This window comes from Panthera tigris, chromosome A2, assembly GCF_018350195.1.
Source record: "Panthera tigris isolate Pti1 chromosome A2, P.tigris_Pti1_mat1.1, whole genome shotgun sequence".
Classification (NCBI taxonomy): Eukaryota; Metazoa; Chordata; class Mammalia; order Carnivora; family Felidae; genus Panthera; species Panthera tigris.
The window spans coordinates 111,527,248-111,547,646 of record NC_056661.1 but is presented as its reverse complement, the minus strand read 5'-3'; the positions used below and the strand labels follow the sequence as shown (position 1 = coordinate 111,547,646).

Here is a 20,399-nt window from a genome sequence, read left to right as displayed (position 1 = left end):
CCAACATTTTCTCTCTATGTGTGCCAATGTCTACAATCGGGCTCTTCACTCACTTTCATTCTTTTTCTATTTCTCTTCTTTGCTTTTGTTCTATTTTTATTTTATCTTAAAGACAGTTATCTGGCTCTTATTCTGTTCCAGGCACTATTCCAAGAGCATTACAAAAATTAACTTTATTTAATCCTTTCAACCAAAACTTCTGGGGCAGATATTACTACTATCTAAGATACAGAGAGGCTGAGTAACTTGCTTAAACATACATACCTAGGAAGTCATGGAACCAAGTTTGGAGCATAGACTTTGACTTTGGGACCTTTGTACTTTAACCATTATGCTCTGCCCACCCACACCAAATCCAACATGGTAGCTGAGTGGCAGTGCCAGAGGTGTAGTCAGGACTGGGGGTTTAAGCAACTCATTTCATTTTTTCTTTTTCTTTTTTCAAGCCATTGTATGATACTACCAAAATTTGCCTTAGTATCTTTATCAAGCTTCAATCCAATTAAAGAAAAGAGATTATTAATAGCATGTCAGATTTTTCTTGAGTACTTTTGGCCATTTCTTATTATTTTATAAGGTGAAAAAAAAACCTTCTCCCTGGAGACTTTGAGAAAGTCACTTTTTAAACTAACCACCTATCTAAGTTAAGTTATAAGAAATGTTAGTCAACTTTTCTGATGATATTGAATTTCTAATGTAAAAACAAAACTATAAAATTTTGAGTCTTATTTTAAGCAAAATATGTTTTTGGAGTATTGCCTTTGAAAAAGAAATACATTTGTACTACACAAAGATGTTTAATCATTGCCAAGGTTTTCCAGTGAATGTTAATGAAAATTCATTGGAGTTTATTTTCCTGAACAAATTTAGAGCTTTAATTTAAAAACCAGAATCAATAAAATATTAGAAAAATAGCCCATTAAAAAAATTGGATTTTATAAGGAGAAAATGCTGGGGATTTCAGGGCTAAGATGTTCTTAGGCCTAACTTGGATACTCTTGACTTAAGCTTCTGGGATTAATGGTTTGTGTGACAATTTTCCCAGTAACTGTCTTCCATTGGCCCCTGACACACAATGAAGAAGATACTCTCTCCATCTTATTCAGTCAGGACACTTACTTACCAAGGACACTAAACATTACTTCTTACTAAGTTACCTTCTACCGCACTGGGCTCCACGTCAAACACAGGCACCAATAGGCCTGTCAAGGCTGATTTCTTATCTGACCTGCCAGAATGGGCCGCCCTAATTATGGAAGCCTAAGGAAGTCAACGTTGTTAATTGTGATATAGTTTCATCTCAGAAGCCACTCACCTATAGAGAGTTATGACTGGAATGGTGTGTTTATAAGTCTTTTTGCTCAATCAGTGAAGTCTGATTTTCTGTTTTGTCTTCAGCCATATATTTGTCCCCCCTTATTTCTGACTGGCAGCTATAGTGTTCAGAGCACTTTATTCTGGGTCTAGATTTAAAGTGAGAAAGTAGGTATTCCTCAAAGAGCTGACTTTATTTATTTTTATACACGAATAAAAGTTCTATATGGAATTCTTCCTACTTATTTAGTATCTTTCCTCTGAATCCTTGCTCTCAGTATTTAATTCATCTGTACTTTTAACATATTTACTAGGACTGTCAGTTCCCAGAATTGGAGCTTTAGGAGCTACAAAAATCACAAACAGAATGAAAAATATGATTTTTTCCTCCCTAAAGCCACATTTTATTTGGCCTGGGAATCGAGATAAATTGTTAATAACTTGAATTATTTTATTTTAAAAATGTATATGATAAGATGCTGAAATACGTGAAAATAATGAGAATGGTAATAGTTGCAATTTATTGTGTGTTTACTGTGTCAGCTAATCATTATGAGCATTTTATTTACTGTATTTCATTTATTTTAACAAACTTTCTAAGGAAGACATTATAACCATTCACAATTTACAGATATGCAAACTAAGAGTGAATGCATTTGTGTAAATCATCCAGAATTACATGGTTATTAAGTACAGAACTGGGTTCCAGACCCAGGTATGTTTTACACACAGTCCTATCCAATATGCACAACTAATAAGTCCTTTCAGAATTAGCTAAATAAAAGAAGATCAAATTGGGAAGGAGCTGTCAGAAGACACACCCTAGTCCTGAAGGATGGATAGCATTTGGATAATTGGAGAGGATTGGAAGGAGATTTCAGTGCTTCTGGATACCAGTGACTTCTAGAGACCATTGAGGAGACTATGTGGGCTGGAGGGGAGAGGTCATTTTAGTAATTATTGGGAGATATGGTCATATATGTATATATTGGAGACAATAGAGTCTTTAATGACTGCCAGAGCATAGAGGTTAAGATTGCTGGTCTGGATTCCCGATCTAGTCTATTATCTATTAGTCTTCAGCAAATAAACTTTTTTTTCTAGGAATATTTTTTTTTTGGAAAGTGATGTGAATTATACTATCTTGCTCATCGGATATTTGGAGGATTAAATGAAATAATATACATGAAATATTTGGAATAATGCTTTGCACATTGTAATAACTAAATATATATTATCTATTATTTTAACTAAGAGCAAGAGGTGAATTTGACAACTGTGTGACATTGAATGATTTTGGAAAAGGAAATATAGTAATTTTTTAGTAATATGGCTGCAAGTAACTATAGAAAGAATGTAGGCAAGGGAAAAGTCACCAATGATTTCAAGGTTTCTCTTCTAAAAACTGGTGGAATGGTAATGCATGGAAAAAATAAGAAGAAAAAAGCCTTGGCTGGTCAGCTTTTTTTACTGGTTTAACAATGTTTATTTTCCTTGGAAAATGTCTCTTGCAAAAGATAAAAGGAAGTTCTTGAACTCTTATGGTTTTCTGGCTCACACAGCAAGTCCTGGATTCTGCAGGGACATTGCATTGTCCACTTCTAGCCTTGGTACTTAACTGTATGGTTTGCTGGGCTTTTACAGTATGAGATACATTTACAATTTCTTAAAGGTGGGAAAGTATTATATGGAAATTCATCTACAAGTGGTAACATGTATAGACTAATTTCTCAGTTCTTCATTGTTTGGACTACAGATTTGACACAGTAACATAATATTTAGATTACCATAGTCTATTTTGTACAATACTATAATGCTTGTTGCTACAATATTTAATTCCAAAAATTACTCCATTTCTTGAAATGATGAAATAAAGAAACAATGACATCGCAGTGAAATTCATGGGGTAGCACATTGTAGTCATATGATCTTCTACATTATATGTCTTATTACCTACCAAAAATCAAATAGAAATAATAATCATATTAATAAATATTATAAAGTTTAAATATTATAAAGATATCTTAAATTGGATTTAGAGACACAAATATTTTATTTAGAGTTTAGGTTTTCTTTATTGAGGTTTATTTTGAGGAATCACAAACAACCAGGAATATTAGAAAAACCAAACCCCAGCTAAGTATAAGACTTAAATCAGCATTGATTAAAACTGCTTACTACTGAAATAAATCCATGGCTATACTTTAATGAAATGACTCTGGATTTATAGCTGGGTGACCTGAATTCTCTTCCTAAATAGGAGTTAGTGAGGATGGCTCGTCCAGCCGGTTTTCCTAAGATGTTAGATTGTTTTGAGTAGATGCAGGAGCAAAGTATGAGTCCTCTATCTTCCTCTGGGTTATGCTTAACCCCTGATGTTCCAAGTGGTTATTCCTAGAGGAAGCAAAGCTGGCTGTACCCAGAGACTTTTCCAAGAGAATCTTCTGTCCAAGTTTCAAACAAGTCCATGTCCCTTCTAAGGAAATAGGGACTCCCTGATAGGTTAGCCTCCCTTCTTTTCTGAAGATAATGGTAACTCTCAACACTATTTATGTACTTACCATTTAAGGTGATAGAAAACCCACCTGGATATTATAAATGATGTACTGAAGATAGAACACATGTAATAATCTTTAATAATGCAAATTTGCCTTAATACTTCTTCAGCTAATTGTACTTAAAATGAAACATTGCTCCTATACTTTTATGAGGAAAGTAAGGGGGTTATGAATCTTTTAATGTGGAAAAATGTAATCATCCAATTGTAGTTAACCAATTGCATCCTTTATGCTATTCATGTTTTATGAGCTAAAAAAAGACATAGAGTGCTAAGCTCAAATCTGAATTGCTTTTATTCATGTTGCATTTCATTATCCAGAGCATTATCTAATGAGTCTTACTGGCTTCTGGGAACAAGCGCTCTAAATTTGGAAAACTATTTTTTAAATTTCTATTCCTGTTTCATTTCTTTTGACATCTCACCACTTCTTTTATTGCTCTTTTACCATTTTCTTTGTCCTCTAATGCCTGGAAGATAAACCAAAGACATTTCACACAAATGTTAGGACTTTGGAAACTGCTAACCTTTAATAGATTAAATACTTCCTGATGCTTACTGATGCTCCCTTATAGAAGGAGATCAAAACACACAGTTGAGAAATTAACAACTCTATGCTTTTGTCAGCCTCGTGCTTCCTATTCAGAGATGAACCCATAACATCGTGAAGTTAACATTTAAAAAAATCTCAGAGTATAGGAGTAAGAGTAATGCCTGTGTGTCAAATAATTGTGTTAGAGGTGAAGAAGACTGAGAGAATTTGTTTTGTGGTTACGAGTAATTCAACAAAAACAAACCCTCAGGAGCATGCTTTCCTTTGATTTATCTACGCATTAGTGCAGAGTTTCTGCATATCATCCCTTAAATCATAACACTGAACAAGAACGGAAGAACTATTTTAAACCACTAAATAGATATATAAGATAACATAAACCTGGAAGAGATCATAGCAGTCCACAATCACTTCCAGCTTTCAGAGGACTTAGGTCATTGTGGAAAGAAAATTGTTTATTCTACTGATTTTATTCAAACATTTCCAGAAAACGTATGACTTTGTTTTCTCTTTAATTATTACAAAGCTGAGAATACTTCGTGGCTTTTTTTTAAGAAATTAATGTTTATTTTTGAGAGTCATAGAGACAGAGTGTGAGCAGGGTGGGGGCAGAGAGAGAGGGAGACACAGAATCTGAAGCAGGCTCCAGGCTCTGAGCTGTCCTCACAGAGCCTGACGTGGGTCTCAGACCCACGAACAGAGAGATCATGATCTGAGCCTAAGTTGGATGCTTAAACGACTGAGCCACCCAGACACCCTTCCTTTGTGGCTTTTAATGTGTATTTTTGGACCTAATTTTGTAAAGTCTATAGTTAATTAATGTATGCCAGTTTCCTCTTGTGTCTTTGCCTTCAATAGCATATGTTCACTTGCTGAATAAGCAAACGTAGAATGACAGACAGAAAGAAGTGCTGAAGAAACAAAAGTAAAATATTTAAGGACTTGAGTCAAATATCATATAGCTCTGTCGCAAAGGACAACAAAACACTGATTGGACTATTTATTGCATTGATGAAGGCTGGGCTTTTGTCATGCTTTGTTAAAGCAAATCTCAATGTAGAGAAAGTTCTATTTACCATACCTGGCAGAGACTTGTTTATTTCTCTTAATAAAACATACTTTTAAAACCTAGCCCCCGAGGGGCGCCTGGGTGGCTCAGTTGGTTAAGTGTCCTACTTTGGTTCAAGTCATGATCTCACAGTTCATGGGTTCAGGCCTGCATTGGGCTCTGTACTCACAGCTCAGAGCCTGGAGCCTGCTTCAGATTCTGTGTCTTCCTCTCTTTGCCCCTTCCCTGCTCACAAGCTTTAAGAAATGAATACATGTTAAAAAATTTTTTTAAAACCTAGTTCCCCAAATTTAACATTTTTCATTTGTACCAAGTACACAACTATAGCATATGCTTTAAATCCCATTTATTCTCAATTATTCTTGATATTTTCCCTGTTCATTACCCTAACTCCATAATGATTTTAACATTTGTGTTGTTTATGTGTTCTGCTTAAAGGAAGTTAACTTATCTTCTTGAGAAATATGCTGCCTCCTTAATCTTCATCAACCCTAAATTATCTGGCTAGGGTAGGATTCAAACCAACCTCTCCTTTCAAATGTAAAATATTAGTCTTTATAGATTTTTTTTCCTTTTAAAAATAATTTATTCTCCACTGCTTCTCCTTCTAGCTTTGTCTCTCTTCTTTTAACTTTCAAATTCCAAATGTGACCCACTTTTTCTGTGGTTTCTAGTTCCTTGTCACCTGGTCCTACCTGCAGTCTGTCCTCTACCACTCTCTTCAAACTGCCTTCTCCATGGTTACTGAAGTCCTAATAGTGCCAAAATCCTGGATTTTTCTCATTTTTGCTTCATGTTTCCATATTACTTGACATTACAGGTAAGAGAGGGGCTAACAGAGAAGAGATGTCCTCAAAGAGTGGCATGCTGGCACACGTTTAATAGCTCTTCAAGGGAGAAAAAGCCCTAAATTATACCTTTGCCATCTTCCGTGGTGTAAAAACTCCTAACATTGATGATTTTCACCTCCTAATGTGATGTCACTGAATGTGGAGTTGGGAGGCTATGTGAACAACAGGCTCTGAGAAGCTGGGGTGAGCTGAATGTCCTTTTTGGAATGCTATCAATCCTTGACTTTTGCAACATGAAGTACCCTGCTTCATTTTCTATGACTCTGACACCAGCTTCTCTCCATACTTATATTGCTTCTACTTTTTTCTTTTTCCTTTTTAAATCTTTATTTTATTTTTAGAGAGAGCTTGCACATGCAAGCAGGGGAGAGGGGCAGAGGGAAATAGAGAATTTTTTGTTGTGTTTATTTATTTTTGAGAGAGAGAGAGAGCGCACAAGTAGGGAAGGCGCAGACAAATAAGGAGAGAGAATCCCAATACTCAGCACGGAACCGATGCAGGGCTCTATCCCACGACCCTGGGATCGTTACATGAGTCAAAATCAAGAGTTGGATGCTCAACCGACTGAACCATCCAGCACCCCTCATTGCTTCTATTTCTTGTTTGTGGTCCCTAATTGTGGACTTAATTGAGGGTTAAATTTTTCACCCTTTCATTTTCTTCCTTGGCATTTTCCACTACTCTCATTTTTCCTCATCACTTTGGCATGATGCTAATAAATTCTTGGCTGCTTCCTGGAGGTCATCTCTCTATTCCAAAGTCTTACTGGAGATGGAGATACTCATGCCTTCACCTCATATGCATTAGGGTTAAAACTAGGTTGCCTATCTTTCTCTCACCCCAAAAGTACCCACTTTCCTTCATATCCTATTAAAAAGTATTAAATGCAAACTATATGCCAGATACTTTAGAAGGTTCTTTGGACACAGACCTGGGAAATTATTGTCCATATTTTAAAGATTAAAAAATTCAAAACTCAGATACTTTGATTTACCCAAATTGACCCATCCGATAGGCAGTGCAACTCAGATGGCAACCCAGAGCTCTGACATCAAAACCCATCTTTCTTTCTGTTACACCACACTGCTTCTCAGTCAATGAACTCTCAGTTTTTATTACACTAAATGAAAACATGAAAGTAATTTTTGAGTTTTCTTAAACTGTTAATTACCAAATGCTGTCTAGTTATACAATGGGTCAGTGTTTGTGCAAGTGTCTATCTCCCTTCTATGCTATAAGCTTCTAAAAACAAGCCATGCTATATTCATCATTTTATTCCTTTGTGTAACAAAATTCTTTGTAGTGGTAGCTACTCAAAAGCTCTTAATTTAATAAGTGAAATAATTAATGAACAACAATGTGTTTTGAATATATTCATTGTATTTGTGCTACAATAGTGTTTCTCTGTCATCTGCATGGACAGCCACACATGATGTTATATATAGCAGATCAGATTTTGCACTAAAGGAATATTCAGGGTTAGTTTGCTTCAAAGAGAAACAGAACTGGAATGCAATAGATACACATTTTAGTATAAATCATGAAGTTTACCATTGCTCTAGTGTTTTCAGCCCCAAGCTATTGTAACCCTTTCTATGTAGCTTATGGATTAGACTCCAGGAAATCCCCAATGAATTTAAAGCAGTATCCCTCCTTGCATTTCTGACTAATTCAGAGTACTCCTGGGGAGTCCTTTCACACTATCAGGTGTCTTAATTTGGGTTCAGGACTCAGAAGTCTATCCAAATTTCTCTGAATTGCAAGAACTGACCGAAATGTTCTGCTGTCAGTGAAAACTGCCAAATGTGAGAGTGTTATATAGCTCTCTGCATAAGTGAGTAGATAAATGTATCATTGGACTTCTGAATCTGTAGTTCCCAATTCCTGCATCGCCTTGGTGTATTTCCTATTTCAAACAGCACCAAAGGACTGCTGCATGATTGAGTATGCCTCAGGGCTTTTCTATACATAGCAATCCACTGTGCTGCAGCAAGATATGTGGTGCAGAGTTGTGTGTGTGTGTGTGTGTGTGTGTGTGTGTTTACCAGGAAAGGCAGTGGAGCCATTCTGGCTGCCTCTATGATGTTACTTTGAATCTGCACACATAGTAGTGCATAAACTGAAAATTATCCAGATATGATTCTTTAAAAGACATCTGGTTTTTATGAGACTATGCCATCATCTGGGTACTGAAATGCTCTTAGATGCTATTTATCATAAAATATCTTCAAATACATCTATTTTTTTAAGTTTATTTACTTATTTTGAGAAAGAGAGTGCACGTGAGCAGGGGAGGTGCAGAGATAGAGGGAGAGAGAGAATACCAAGCAGGCTCCACACTGTCAGTACACAGCCCAATGCGGGGCTCGAAGTCGTGAACTATGAGATCATGACCTGAGCCAAAATCAAGAGTTGGATGCTTAACGTACTGAGCCACCCAGGCAGCCCTCAAATACATCTTTTTATCATTAAATTACTAAAGGACTTAGCATAAAATATGAGAAGGTTTTAGCTATAAACACCATTATTTTAAACAATATATGGCAAGTTGAAAAATAATGTACCAACTAGTTGAGCATCAGGGAATTTTAAATGAATGCAACATAGAATACAGGTCTCAAAGCTTTTACAGAGGGTTAGTATATACTCACTACAGAATAATTTACTTGTTTAGTGCATCTTTGCATCTGAGAAGTGGCAGGCAAGATTGAATCTGGCAAAAAGCATCTGTCAATATGCCTCAATTCATCTTCCATTGCTGAGATATTAGTGGTGACCAGCAACTGGGAGGTTTGATTTCAAAGTGACTATTCAGAAAAATAAACAAGAGAACATCTCATTCATAGTCTATCAGTGATGGAAGATGCAGTTCTTTGTAAATCAGGTTGGAGAGGGTAAAACTTATATACAAAAATCTGGGATCATTTGGGATGATGCATCATAACCTCCTGGATATAGTATAATATTGATAATTATTTTCCATTCAATACCTTGCAGAATCAAGCTTCATCAATAGAGACAAAGATATGGGTGTTCATGGCTTCCCAGGAATGCCAATTTGGACAAATAACATCAAACTGTTTTTTGAGTTCAATGCCTATCCTTTTATGTAGATTAAATTGATTGAAACTCTTTATTATGGTCTTTCATTCTTTTAATTTCAATTGTAGAGTATATGAGGCTATCAGAGGAGGGTGAAAAATTATATCCCAAAGCCCTACTTCATGTGATATTACTGTTAATGGAGGCTCTATTTAAGAGGGCAGCTCTGCATAATATTGAGCTCACAGTCTGTGTTCCTGCATTTGTGATAAAATCACAAATGAATTAGTTTAGTGAACCCAAATAGGTAGAGGTAATAAAGTTTATATTCCAAATAGTCCAATTATAAGTAGTACATGGCTCGTTTTTTCATTTTCTTAGAAAAATTTATTTTAAGCTCATTGTGTTTCTGTGTGTGTGTGTGTGTGTGTGTGTGTGTGTGTGTGTGTGTGTGTTTATTCTACAATTTATCTTCTTTGGTCAGCCTTTGTCTTTATTCTCTCTGAGCCCGGTTGCCTTGGTTACCATTACATACATGCTCGAACATGAAGTTCCTCTTTGACGTACATTTATTTCTATGGAAACAATGATGTCATTGGTATTGGTAGGTGCTTGGGGAAAGCATAATAAAACATTGAATATTGATCTTTCTTTTGGTTATAAAATGATTCATTAAATTATTTTTAAATTAGAGAACTGTATTTTTACTTTCCTTTTAAGATTTGATCATGAAAGTACATCTTTTCTTGTTTTCCTTGCTCAAATAAAATGACTTAAAGCATTAAATACACTGTATAGCTCCTTCTTGTGATATGTCGTGTAATAAAGCTCACCATAGATAGTATTAAAATAAAAGAATCATTATTTTTACCTTAAAAATCTTTCAGAGAGTGAAAAGTTTATCTCAGTAACATCAAAAAGTTACACAAAGAATTTTATATCATATCAAGGCAATGAACAATGTTTAGATGATGGATCAAGAAAAAAAAAAAGAGGCACTACTTGTCATTATTTTAAAATTTTTCTAGGCATAGAAACACAAAAATATAAGATGGAAGTGATAGCTATTGAAACGTTTTCTATGACATTAAGTAAGTCCATGTATAATTGGTATTCCAGTTTTTTTATGTCCTGAGAGGCTTTTTAAAACTTTTTTTAAAAGCATCTATTTTCATCTCTGTTTGTCTTCCAACTACTCCAGTCTAATTTTTTTTCCTTTATAGATGATGTGGAAACCTGCTTATGATTTTCTCTATACTTGGGGTGCTCACTATGGAAGTAGCTACAGAGACGTGTTACAAGACCTTCAATCGGCTTTGGACAGAATGAAAAACCCTGTGACCAAGCAGTGGCGAGAGTTAACTGGAGCTTTAATACTGATACATTCCTTAGAGTTTTTGAGAGCAACTGCATTCTCTACTTCTGAGGAAGTATAGGGTATGTTTTGGGGAAGAGGGAGAACGGTAGGAGGGAAATGGAGTGCGTGTGTGTGTATGTGTGTGTGTGCATGTGGTGTGTGCACACACACGCGTACATAAAGAATCTCAGAAAAGTATTACTTTTTTTTCATTTGTCAAAAAATATTTTTTCCTGGTGAAAGCACAGCTTAACACAAAAGCCAAGGATACATTTTATAATTAAACATGTAATTTTATATGTTTCAAATGCAAACATTAAGCCATTTTGTTGTTGAGAAAGGACAATAAAACCCTTGCCCCTTTCAAAGTTGCTTTAATTTCTTTAAGTCAAAACAAATGGCTGTTAGCATAATTACCTCACACAGTTACCTAGATAAACTAGAGGCTCCCAGTGTGAACACTGGAGTTTTACTTGTAGCGGGTCTAGAGAGAGGAGAAGCAAACACATACTCTGTGCACAGGCACAGAGCCACAAGCTTTCTATATTCCATCTTTTTTATTTATTAGTGGAGTTTGCTAACATTATTCCCATTTTTCATCTGAAAAGACTAAGGTGGTGAGGACACTCAGGGCAAATAGCCAATGGGAAATAAGTTTTCTGTCTGCAAAATCTGGTTTTATTATTTTTTTTAAGCATAGCACATAGCAAAATAGTAAAAAACTAAAAGTGCACATTAAAACTTATAGGGACATAGTAGCAACTTCATTTTAAGTGAAACTTGCTGCACTTTTCCACCATCTATTGAAAGACTGCCAGAAAAAAAAATATGACTGATCATCAGAAATCTGTTGTTTGCATCCATGGACTAGAGTTTTCACCATCTTCCTTCCCCTAGCATCTTGGGACATAGCTAACCCTGCCTAACTTGGATTTTTTCTTCAGGATCATTGTGCAGAGCAGTTCTTTAACTCTCAGGGATTTTTAATAAGAAGAATTATTTTAAAATTTTTTAACGTTTATTTATTTTTGAGACAGAGAGAGACAGAGCATGAACAGGGGAGGGTCAGAGAGAGAGGGAGACACAGAATCCGAAACAGGCTCCAGGCTCTGAGCTGTCAGCACAGAGCCCGACGCGGGGCTCGAACTCACGGACCGTGAGATCATGACCTGAGCCGAAGTCGGACGCTTAACCGACTGAGCCACCCAGGCGCCCCAAGAAGAATTATTTTTTAAAAACCTGACTTATCACTGTTGAATGAAGCAGTCGTAACCGCCCAAAACACAGATATCTGTGGGTGTGAATGCTCATGTGCTCATACAAACACACGTGTGTGTGTGTGTGTGTGTGTGTGTGTGTGTTTACCAGAGTGTTTCAGAAGCTTTTGCAAGACAGAGATTACATAGGGAATTAGGGCAGTGCAAATGCTAACTGCTGGTAGAGTTCACAAAGAGATGGTTTGTGCTTACTCATATGTTCAATCCTTTGGCCACATGCCAGTGTTTATGTGCTTTGGACAGTCATTCATTTATTGTATTTAATCAACAGATGGAGTATGTGTACCTTCTCTGTGGCAGGCACGTAGATGCTTGAGGTTAATAGTGGTGGAAGAAAGAGCATGATCCCTGACTTCAGTATTGCTAAGTTATAGAGACAGGCAACAATTTAAAACACTATACAATTAAATGTAAAATTAGATCTGTAACAACAGTTACAATGGACAGGCCAGAATGCCAAGGGATATAGATATGAAAGGCCATTTATGAATCCAAAGGGTCAGGGATGTTTTCTCTGGGAAAGAAATGGTGAACCGAAGGAGGATCAAGCACTGCTTTTAGTCCAGGGAAGGTAGAAGAGGTCGTTCCTCAATGCATTGAAGCCCTGAGGCAGGAGGGAAACTCCAGAGATGCAGAGAGCCAGAGTGAAGGGTTTGAAAGGGTGAAGAAGTGAAGGAAGGAAAGACACACCCTCAAAGGTAATATAATGAGCTGAATAAGGATTTTGTTTGGGGATCCTGAATAAAACATATCCATTTGGCTAAAAAGTAAAAGCAGAATCTTTTTAGAGCTTTTAATACACCTACCCTGGGGTATTTCTTATGCTGGCAAAGGTAATTTGAATTAGGTTTAAGAACAGTTTTTAAGGCTTTCAATATTTATATTTGATAATAAGAGAACATAGTCTGCCCAGGGAGTTATGTACACACATTCAAGGACAGAATTTATTTTAGTTGAAAATAAATTCAGGGAGAGGGAGGAAAGAAATAGTTTGTAAGTTCAGGACACAATCATTTTTAGTGGTGATTTTGCTTTCCTTAGAACATTCTTGGAATCTTATTAACATGTCAGCAAACCAGAGAATTTCGGGAAGAGATAGTAAGGAATTAATAACTGGGTTTTTCCAGGCTCCAAGATCTGAGAAGACAGAGATCTTGTTAGCTGATTAGGGTAGTAAGATTAAACAAATCACTTCAGGTTTACATCGCATCATGTGTTGTGACTGTGGCTGGGAAGTTTAAAAAGAGTTTAAAAAATGAAAAACATGAAGTGCAACTTAAGGATGAAGCAATGGCTTAAATATTAATATATACAAAGATATCTTATAGTCTTGTAACAAATCCTTCCAGAGGAATTTTAAACCCATGTCCAAACATTCTGTTCTTATAAATATATTCTAATATTTTTATGAATCACTTTTATTTTTCTGAATTTTATATTTTTCTTCCTATAATGGATTTCATAATCAGAAAAGATTAACTCAGTAATCATGAATTTCCTTTAATATTTGGCAGCAAATCAAGGGAATTAATAAGGCACTTAAATTCCATCCTTGACATCATTAAAAGCATCAAAAGCCATTAATCTAAAACTTCTTTAAGCACTTCCGAAGTGGAAAAATCATAGTTCTTTCAGTACCTCAGGCTTTTTCTCTAATGATGCATTAGGATGAGATTTTAGTTCAGTGCTCAGCTTGCAATGTAACAGTTTTTCAATGGAAGCCACAGATCCTCCACTTCCTGTGTTAAAGCCTTAATATGGAGGCCAATTAAGGAGGTGCATGCAACAGCAGATAATTAACTGTTCATACCCGGCGGGATGGATACAGCACATTTTCATGTCCTGTAATGTAGAAAATACCATATGAAGTTTTGACCTTGACAATGCCTAGATTTCTGGAAGGGGCAGAATGTAGTACATCAATGGATGGCATTGGTCTAAGAAATGCCACTGCTAATAAACAGGTTTGAATATGTGATATGAAAATACAATAGAAAAAGAAAATACAACAGAGAGAATATATTCAAATCATACTATGCTGTAACTAGAAGGTTCAAAACTTGAATTTTCATACTGTGCTACTGTAATTTGTATTTTCCGTAATTTTTTAATGTCTAAGGAATATTTGAGGCAATATAAAGAAAAAGGAGAATAATGAAAACATGTTGCTAGAGGCTTTTCTAGTTAAAATAGATGTTTTTTTTCTTATTCCCACATAATTTGCCCTTCTTCTATATGAAGTTGTTTTCCATGTTAGTGAAGTTCCAAAGATCATATATTACCATTATGTTAGGTGAGGTTAACTCAAAGACATTCTTCAGAATAAAGTAATTGTTGAGGGTTGGTTTCTTGCATGTATACATATTAGTGCACAACACAAAATAAAAAGTGACTATGTGTACACAGGAAACTTGAATTTGTACATATCTAGCACCTGATGTTTGTCTCATATTCAAGCATCAAGATTTCACTAAATGTACAAATCTGTGGCTTTTGCATGTATTTTTTACATTGATTTTCTATTTATGTATACCTAGGCTTATGTAATCCAGAAGGTTTTTCACCTAAAAGCTTTGCAATTCTGAATAATAGTGTCAGTTCATATATGAGGGGGTGAGGATGGAAATATCAGTACTGGAAAATAATTAGTAATGCCAATGGAGAAAATTCCAGAGCATGTGCTGCTGCTGTTATAGTGAACACAACAAGGATGGCTTCTTCTGCAAAAGAGTTGTCCAGGAGTTGAGAGCCCCTGGCTTCTGATCTTTGCCTATTACTTCCTAAGAGACTTTCCACCTGTAACCCAGCTTCCCTGGGCTTCAGTTTTCTCTCATCCGTAAGACAAGGTGCCTGACAAAGTTCCTCTTGGGTTTAAATGTCTGTGAGTATATAATGAGCACGATATTTTATGGGTGTTTTTTTCTGTTTATTTGTCTTGCTATGCAGGAAGTAAAAGTGAGCTAAGACTAATAATTTGAATACTAATTATCTACATGATAATAATGTCTCCTATGTGTGAGGCATAGCACCCATAGCACATACACATAAACATACTGATCATTTTATGGCACTTTATAATATTACTCACATAACCTAGTCAAGTTGCTTTTGCAATATGTACTGTTTTGAATAGTTGAAAATCACCCAACTATTCAAACAGACTAGAAAATGGTGTATGAGTGTTGCTTAGAAGGGTAGCAGAAATTTACAAGCAGCTACCTAGAGCACACTGGCAAACATACTCCAGTCTTACTGCAAGGCCTTAGACCAGGCAACCTCTGCTGCAGGGATTCTCCAATTTCAGAGCAGCAGAACTGCCTGGAAGGCTTGTTGGAACACAGACTGCTGGGTCCCACCCCCAAGTTTCTAATTTAGCAGGTCTGCAGTTGTTCCCAATAACTTGCATTTCTGGGAAGTTCCCATGTGATGCAGATGCTACTCATCCAGGGACCCCACTTTGAGAACCACTGAATTACAGTTTCCTTCCTCTCTGTGAAAATAAAAGAATCTTTGTTAAGCCAGAAAAACTTGCTTCTAGACAAACAAATTTTTATGTGATTCCATCAGAGAAATAGTTTTTAAATTATTTTAAAAAATCATGTTATATAATAGCTCCATTTATTTATATAGAATGAACTTTTCACAGGAAATTAATAAAAGCCTTATTATTTCAAAATAATAATTTTCATTGAAAAACTAACTGAAATAATTAAGAACTCTGCATTTTATTTGAAATGTAAACATACTTGAATAAAAACAGGTTAGTTGTTTGAGATTAATAATAATTTCAGGTGTTAAGATGATTTTGCAAAATATACGTAATGATGCACTTGTTTCTGTATCTTTTGAGAAAACTTTGTTTTACTGGCCAATCACTTGGTACATTTTTCTTGTTGAATTCATTTTCCCTATTGGGGAAAGTGGTGTTTTTTTTGTTTTTTGTTTTTTGTTTTTTCATTCCAAGGATACCATTATTTACTTTCTATTTAAATTCAAGTTAGTTAACATACAGTGTAGTCTTGGCTTCAGGAGTAGAACCCAGTGATTCACCTCTTACATATGACACCCAGTGCTCATCCCAACAAGTGCCCTCCTTAATGCCCATCACCCATTTAAATGTTTTTAACTAACATGATCAATACAACTATCCATATGCCTTACTTTCATTGTAGAATTACAAAATGATTATAGGCACTCGTTAATAAGGTAGCCAGATGTTCTCTTTCCAACGAGTGTTTCCACATTTAAAGGGATGGTGGCTCTGAGAAGGGTGATGAGGTGGACAAGCTCATGTAGATATTATGTATCATATTTCATCCTCTGCCATCATTTCCTTTTTAAATTGTTCTTCTTTGGGTAACTTGGAGAGAACCTATGACTTTTTATTTCTATTCATATAGATGTTTGAGTCTGTCCTTTTGTACCTGGAGGCAGATTTTTAAATGATCTTAATATTTAAGTCTACACTTGAACCCTTGGAATTTACTGGACATTTAGCATATCCATATAAGCATGCTTAGTACTTAAAAATCAGAACTTAGTCATGATGAAGTTATGAGTTTTACTTAAACTGGTTCCACCAAGCTCAGTCTTTTAAAAAGAATTTGGGATTGGCAACTTTGGTGTAATGTTGACCTTACATGTATCAGGTTAAATTGTTTAATAGGATTAGCTACCAAACTCCTTCCTAGAAAAATTTATTTTATGGGAGGAAAATATACTCTTTTGCTCCCAGGAAATATGTACTCAATGCTCACCCAGTCCCCTTACATCATGGTTGAAAGGAAGGAAAGTGTGAAGGGGAGATAGAAAAGAGTTTGATTATGGTCTAAAGAAAGGAGACTATTCAGGGACAATGGGAACTTTGTCTTCCTCTGTTTGTGTTGGTCTTTTACTTTCATTTTTCACTTATTTTACAGAGAGAACATGAGCGGGGTAGAAGGGCAGGGAGGGAGAGAGAGACAATCTTAAGCAGGCTCCACACTCAGTGACAGTGCAGAGGAGCCTGAAGAAGGACCTGATCCCACAAGCCTGGAATCATGACCTGAGCTGAAATCAAGACTCAGATGCTCAACTGGTTGAGCTACCCAGCTGTGTCCTGTTCATCTTCTTAAAAATGGAGAGTATCTTCATTCTTCTCCTTATCTGATCAATAATAAGTTATCAATTAACTGCTGCTTGGTTTTCTCCAGGATAGATTTAATGCTGCTTAAGATTGCCCTTTAAAACTACTAAGAAAGGTCAGCTAAAGCAAACATTGCAGATCTATGTTAAGATTGCCACTTAGCAGTCTATCAGGAGCTAGTGTCAGAAAACCTACCTCAAACTGGCTAAAGCACAAAGAATTTATTGTCTCTCACACCTGAAAACTCTAGGATAGTTTCAGGCATTACTGGCTTCAGGACTTGAAGGAGGCAATCAAATTGCTTGTTTCCCCCGCTTCTCTGTATTTGATTATATTGGTTTCATCCTTGGGCTCCACAGAAGCAGCCCAGGAGTTCTGGGCTATCCTTTCACGGGCCAAGTAGGCTGCATAAACATACTAAGCACTTTATAGCACTTAACACTATTACATAACCTAGTGAAATTGTTTTTGCAATATGTACTGTTTTGAATAGTTGAACACCACCCAACTATTCAAACAAGCGAGACAATGGTATATGAGTGTTGCTTACAAGGGTAGCAGCATATTGGGAATATTTGAAAGGCCACAGTAAAGCAGCAGCCACTGTGACTCTTGGAAGGTGGGTGTAGTTCAGGCCCTATTGCAGACCCTGACTTCGTTTGTTGGCAGGGTAGGGGTGGAAGGACAGCTGCCTGACCTGCAACCCCAGTTTCCCTAGGTTCTCCTTCTTCCCCTTGTCCAAATCCTGCCCAGGTGTGAATGCCAATCTACAGCGAGAGCGCCACCTAACGTGGGTTATACTCAGCAGTGAGGCTGCAGATTTGAAGTCAGGGAGAAAGCAGAGTGGGTGCCAGGGACAGACAGATTCTAGTTGTACGTGTTCTTCCCCAGTCCATGTCCATCTTTTCTTTCCTTCAGCCTGACCTGTGACTTCAGGTTCAGCGCCAAGACAGTGGAGAGAGCCAGCCAAGACTCTGACCAGCTCTCACAAATGTATAAAGTCAAATCACCATAATAAATCTTTAGCGTACATCATTGTTGCTGGTTCTGTTTTTCTGAGCAAATGCTTATTAATAGGTAGGGCAAGAGAGCATTTCCTAATAACCTCACAGGAACGGTCCCTCTGATTGGACCGATTTAGGTGCGGTGTTCATCCCTCAGCCAATCAGTGAGAGCTGTAACCAGTGGTCATTTGGCCAGAACTGAGTTACAGGCTCCTCCTCTGACAATCATCCAGGACACAAGGTTTGAGCATCATTGACCACCGGGTGAAATCGAAATACTTTTGGAAATGGAAGGAGATGGATGTTGGGGAAGTCAACAGCAATTTTCCACTAAAAATGTGAGGTGAGTTAACCTCAGCACTATTTCCGGTACCAAGACAACTTTCTCCCTCAGGTGTAATTCACAAGGCTAGTCATCGGGGTCCTTCTTATGCGACTGGGTAATGGGCCAGCATCTATAAACTTCTACACTAAATCAAATCCTAAGTGACTGAGTTTTGCCAGCAATATCTGTCTTCTGCATACCACTTTATGAACTGCTGATGACATGATGGAGCCATCTAAAACCCCACTAAGACTATGGGTTCACCTGGCCCAGGAAGTCCAGGGGCAGATCTTCTATTCTTTCTAATTCCTCACTCTCAAAGCAGGGCCCATATCTAGTAGAAGCACCTTGCCTGCTGCCAGAAAAAAGCTGACCGGGAGAGAGGGATAGAGGAGTTCCCAGAATGACTGATTGACAAAACTGTAACGTTAGCGTCTAATGGCCTCACCTACCAGTGAAAAACAGCATGACAAAATCTTTGAATATTCTCTGAATGCAATTATGAAAGCAAGCCCAAGGTCAGTGGTGTTTCTTTCTCAGCCATCTGACTTTTCATTGGAGACTTTTATCTCCTCTTTTGAATCAATAATGACTTCTAAATGTTGCCCAAGGGGAAAGTAGAACAGCACTATGAACAAGGTGATTTAGATGGTTCCAAGACTTCCGTGAAAAACAGGCCAAAGGAAAGAGATACACTGACAAAGGTGGTGTGTTTGTTTGTTCTACATACATAGTATCTTTTTAAGATATAATTCACATATCATATAATTCACCCTGTCTGTTTTTAAGAACCTATCAACATTTTCTTTCTTGATATATAGTTCCTATTTAATATATGTTTAGTTATATGAACCTATCAACATTTTCTTTCTTGATATATAGTTCCTATTTAATATATGTTTAGTTATATTCACAATTTCCTGTGTCTGGAGAAATTCTCTTCAGGAGGGAGTATCATATTTTTCTGTTTTTCAGGGTGGAGTGGAATACTGTGGGTTGTGGTAAAATAAGAGATTAGCAGTCAAGGTTATTTGTGAGAAGACTAGGAGAGAGGACTTGATGTAACATCCCTAAAGCCGTTTTTAAGAGGTTTCACTGATAGTTTGGAAGAAAAAAATCTGAAATCCTTCTTTCACACTTTTAGAGAACCTTTATATTTCTTTCCATTTTGATTGCTGAGATGATTACTGTGTGCTTAGGGATGAATCCAAGTTCCCATGTGAGAGCTTCAAATGCACTGCAAGTAATTAATCTACCCACCTGGGTTCCTGCCTTAAGCAAGTTTCTAAATCTATCTTTAATGAGAGCTCTATTTTGACCACTTGGTATATTCTGTGTTTATCTACTAGAAAACTGTATTAATTTGCTAGGGCTGCCATAACAAAGTACCAGAGATAGGGTGACTTAAACAACAGAATTTTTTTTTCTCACAATTCTGAAGGCTAGAAGTCCAAGAGGAAGGTATTGGCAGGGTTGCTTTCTTCTCGGACCTGGAGGGGAGAATCTGTCCCAGACCTCTCTGCTGCCTTAGAGATGGTTATCTTCTCCTTGTGCCTTCACAGGGTTTTACCTTGGTCCATGTGTCTGTGTCCTAATGTCTTCCTCTAAGGACATTAGATTAGATTAAGGGCCACCCTAGTGACCTCATTTTAGTTCAATTACCTATGAAAGATTTCATCACCAAATATAATTACACTGGTAGGTACTGAGCGTTAGGAATTCAACATATGAATTTGGGGGACACAATAACAATAAGCTTGTAACAAAAAATTTGTTGGCCATGATTTGGCCAAATTTGGGGGTTTTTTTAATTTCCTGAAATCAAATACATTGTTCAAATGCATTTTTTCTTTAAATTTGTTTTCTTTATTAAGTTATTTATATTAATTCCAATATAGGCAACATACAGTGTGATATTAGTTTCA

At 36.6% G+C, this 20,399-nt stretch overlaps 1 protein-coding gene across 1 annotated transcript in view; it reads left to right on the top strand.

Annotated features, from left to right (window-relative positions):
- Nucleotides 1-11,234, top strand: part of MACC1 (MET transcriptional regulator MACC1) — a 64,479-nt gene extending 53,245 nt beyond the window's left edge. Inside the window, exon 5 of the mRNA XM_007089074.3 lies at nucleotides 10,610-11,234. Within this exon, the coding sequence (XP_007089136.1) occupies nucleotides 10,610-10,822 (213 nt within the window). The 3' untranslated portion in view covers nucleotides 10,823-11,234. The remainder of the gene's footprint in view (nucleotides 1-10,609) is intronic.
- The last annotated feature ends 9,165 nt before the right edge of the window (nucleotides 11,235-20,399 follow it).